Below are 2868 nucleotides of genomic sequence, written 5' to 3'. Positions count from 1 at the left end.
GTGTGTGTGTGTGTGTGTGTGTGTGTGTGTGTGTGTGTGTGTGTGTGTGTGTGTTGTAGAAATCGTGACCTTAAACCTCTCATTTCCTCCCCAGGAGGAGCAGATCTCCAAAGAGACGAAGGTATATTTGTATATAATTTCACCCCTTTTTTTAATATTTTCAGATATAATACTCGTATCAGGCGCTCAGTGGTGTGTTTTTGTGTGTTTTTGTCGCGTGTTCTCACGCAGCCCGTCGCCCCGGAGAGACCGCCATCGCAGCAAGAGCCCCCGGCGCCATCGCAGCCGCTCCAGAGACAGACGCCACCGCTCCAAATCCCCAGGTACGCTGCAGAGCAGGGGTCCTCGAACGCATCACAGTCAGCCGCAGACCTTCAAGTGATATGCAACATTAATGCGTATACAAACCAGATATATCTGTCTTACTATTTTTTTATATATATATATATATATATATACACACACACACACACACACAACCTATTGGTATTCTGTACCCAACGTTACCTTTTTCCTCGGGGTTGTCACTTCTGACGTTTTAGTTGCTTTTTGTCGAAATTGGGAAAAACAATTGTTGGTTTTTTTCAGGGTTTTGTCACTTTTTTCAAAAAGTTTTGTCACTCTGTCGACATTGGTTGTTTTTTTTCGTGCAACTTCTATATATAAAATATTAAGAAAGATAAATATGGTTTCTATATGCATTAATGTTGCATATCACTCAAAGGTCTGCAACTCATTCATATACAGGTTCCCCCCCCCAGGTAAAAATGTGTATTAATTTGCATAAAGAAGCCAAGAAAAGATGGAAAAATCTCCAAAAGTATCAAATGACAGATTAGACATTCATATAATATGTCACAAAAAGTTAGATTTTATTTCATCATTTATACTTTCAACATACCAAACGAAAAAAATGGCGTCTGCAACACGTTTTGGGAGATTTTTCCATCTTTTCTAGGCTTCTTTATGCACATTAACGCACATTTTTACCTGGGGGGCCCAAACTTTATGATTCATATTTTGATATCTGGGTTTCCAGACTAGCAGAGAAGAGGAAATAGACCCTGATGACATGGTGACATGGGGATTTTTTCGGTATTTATTATTATTATTAATGGTTATTTTTTCACCAGGTCACCACCGGAGCCACAGACACCGCAGCCACTCCAAGTCCCCTGAGAGGTGAGGCGTTCACTGACCACTTTAAAACTCTTTTTTTAGGAAATATTCCCAAATAATCCTCGTGTGTGTGTGTGTGTGTGTGTGTGTGTGTGTGTGTGTGTGTGTGTGTGTGTGTGTGTGTGTGTGTGTGTGTGTGTGTGTGTGTGTGTGTGTGTGTGTGTGTGTGTGTGTGTGTGTGTGTGTGTGTGTGTGTGTGTGTGTGTGTGTGTGTGTGTGTGTGTGTGTGTGTGTGTGTGTGTGTGTGTGTGTGTGTGTGCATATAGCACTCATTGATCCTAAGTTGAGTTTTCCAGATGTGTTTGTGCTCTAAATGCAACTTTAAATTGTTTCTTACGAAGAATTTTTATTATTTTTTTACACAACATTTTAAAATTGTTAAATAGAATATAAAGTTGTTGTTTTTTTAGGTTTTTGTTGTTATGATTTTGTCACTTTTATTAAACTGTTGTAGTCCTTTTTATTTCAACATAATTTTTTTTTTTCGTGTTTTTGGAGCTTTGTTTCTTCGTCTTTTGACGCTTTTCTTACACGATTGTCCCTTTTTTTCAATGGTTTTGTGCTTTTTATTTCTTCAAGTTTGTTTGTTGCTTTTATGACTTTTTTTCCCGTGTTTTGTAGATTTATTTCTACGTTTTTTTATTTGTCCTTTTTATTTCTATAAAATATTAATATTTCTTTTTTTGGGGTCACTTTTCTGCCTTTTTTTCCTACATCTTGTAGCTTTATTTCTACGTCTTTTGACGCTTTTCTTACACATCGTTAGAGCTTGAAGGAAGTCATGAATGTTTTTACATTGAGGAATATGGAGAAAAATCACATAAAAACAACCATTTATTGATTTATTTCCTGTTTTTCCATCACAGGAGTTCAAAGAAGAGTCACAAGAAGAGTCGAAGAGGAAACGAGTGATCTCCCTTTTCCTTTTATACCTTTTCCTCCTTTTTTTGTACCTTCGATCCTGCAGATGTGGTTCCTTCTCCAGGTGATTTGGGTTTTAGAAGTGGTCCCCCTCACCTGTCTGTAAGTTATTTCGATGTAAAGGTCTCAGCAGGTGTTCAGGTCTCTAATCTCAATAATCCAACATAACTCCCCGTCATTGATGACTTCTGGCTCTGTGTTACGGCGTTCTTCCGTTAACGGTTCCCGCTCGACTCGGCCGCGGCGTCCCGTCCTCCTTTCCTCCGCCGCGGATTATTACCGCCTGGTCGTCATAGCGACCGCCGTGACCTGAGACACACACACACACACACGTCGAAGGTGCGTTTGATTCCTGGCGTGTCTGTTTGCCAGAAGACACATTTAGTTTCAAAAGAAGCAAAAAAACACGGCTGGTTGTCGCTAGCAATGACGACGCAGTGATTAGTGAGGATTCTCTCCGACCAATCAGCAGTCTGCAGCGGTTAGTGAGGATTCTCTCCCACCAATCAGCAGTCTGCAATGATTAGTGAGGATTCTCTCCCACCAATCAGCAGTCTGCAGCGGTTAGAGAGGATTCTGTCCCACCAATCAGCAGTCTGCAATGATTAGTGAGGATTCTCTCCGACCAATCAGCAGCCTGCAACATTTTTTCGGCCTAGTGTCTCTTTTTGGTGCTTTCTTGTTCCCTTTGGGGTCTTTTGGCGTCTCTTTGTGAGTCGGTTTGTGTTCTTTTTTGGTAGTTTTGAGTCTTTTTTTTTTTTTTTTTTT

General features: G+C 40.2%; 1 protein-coding gene across 1 annotated transcript in view; it reads left to right on the top strand.

Annotated features, from left to right (window-relative positions):
- The window catches only part of prpf38a (pre-mRNA processing factor 38A), a 4373-nt gene extending 2006 nt beyond the window's left edge, over nucleotides 1-2367 (top strand). The window contains exons 3-6 of the mRNA XM_034882126.1: nucleotides 60-121; nucleotides 232-323; nucleotides 1134-1182; nucleotides 2046-2367. Of these exons, the coding sequence (XP_034738017.1) occupies nucleotides 60-121; nucleotides 232-323; nucleotides 1134-1182; nucleotides 2046-2206 (364 nt within the window). The 3' untranslated portion in view covers nucleotides 2207-2367. The remainder of the gene's footprint in view (nucleotides 1-59; nucleotides 122-231; nucleotides 324-1133; nucleotides 1183-2045) is intronic.
- Nucleotides 2368-2868: the final 501 nt, after the last annotated feature.

This window comes from Etheostoma cragini, chromosome 9 (genome assembly GCF_013103735.1).
Source record: "Etheostoma cragini isolate CJK2018 chromosome 9, CSU_Ecrag_1.0, whole genome shotgun sequence".
NCBI classification, from domain to species: domain Eukaryota; kingdom Metazoa; phylum Chordata; class Actinopteri; order Perciformes; family Percidae; genus Etheostoma; species Etheostoma cragini.
This window is presented reverse-complemented; position numbering and strand designations above follow the sequence as displayed.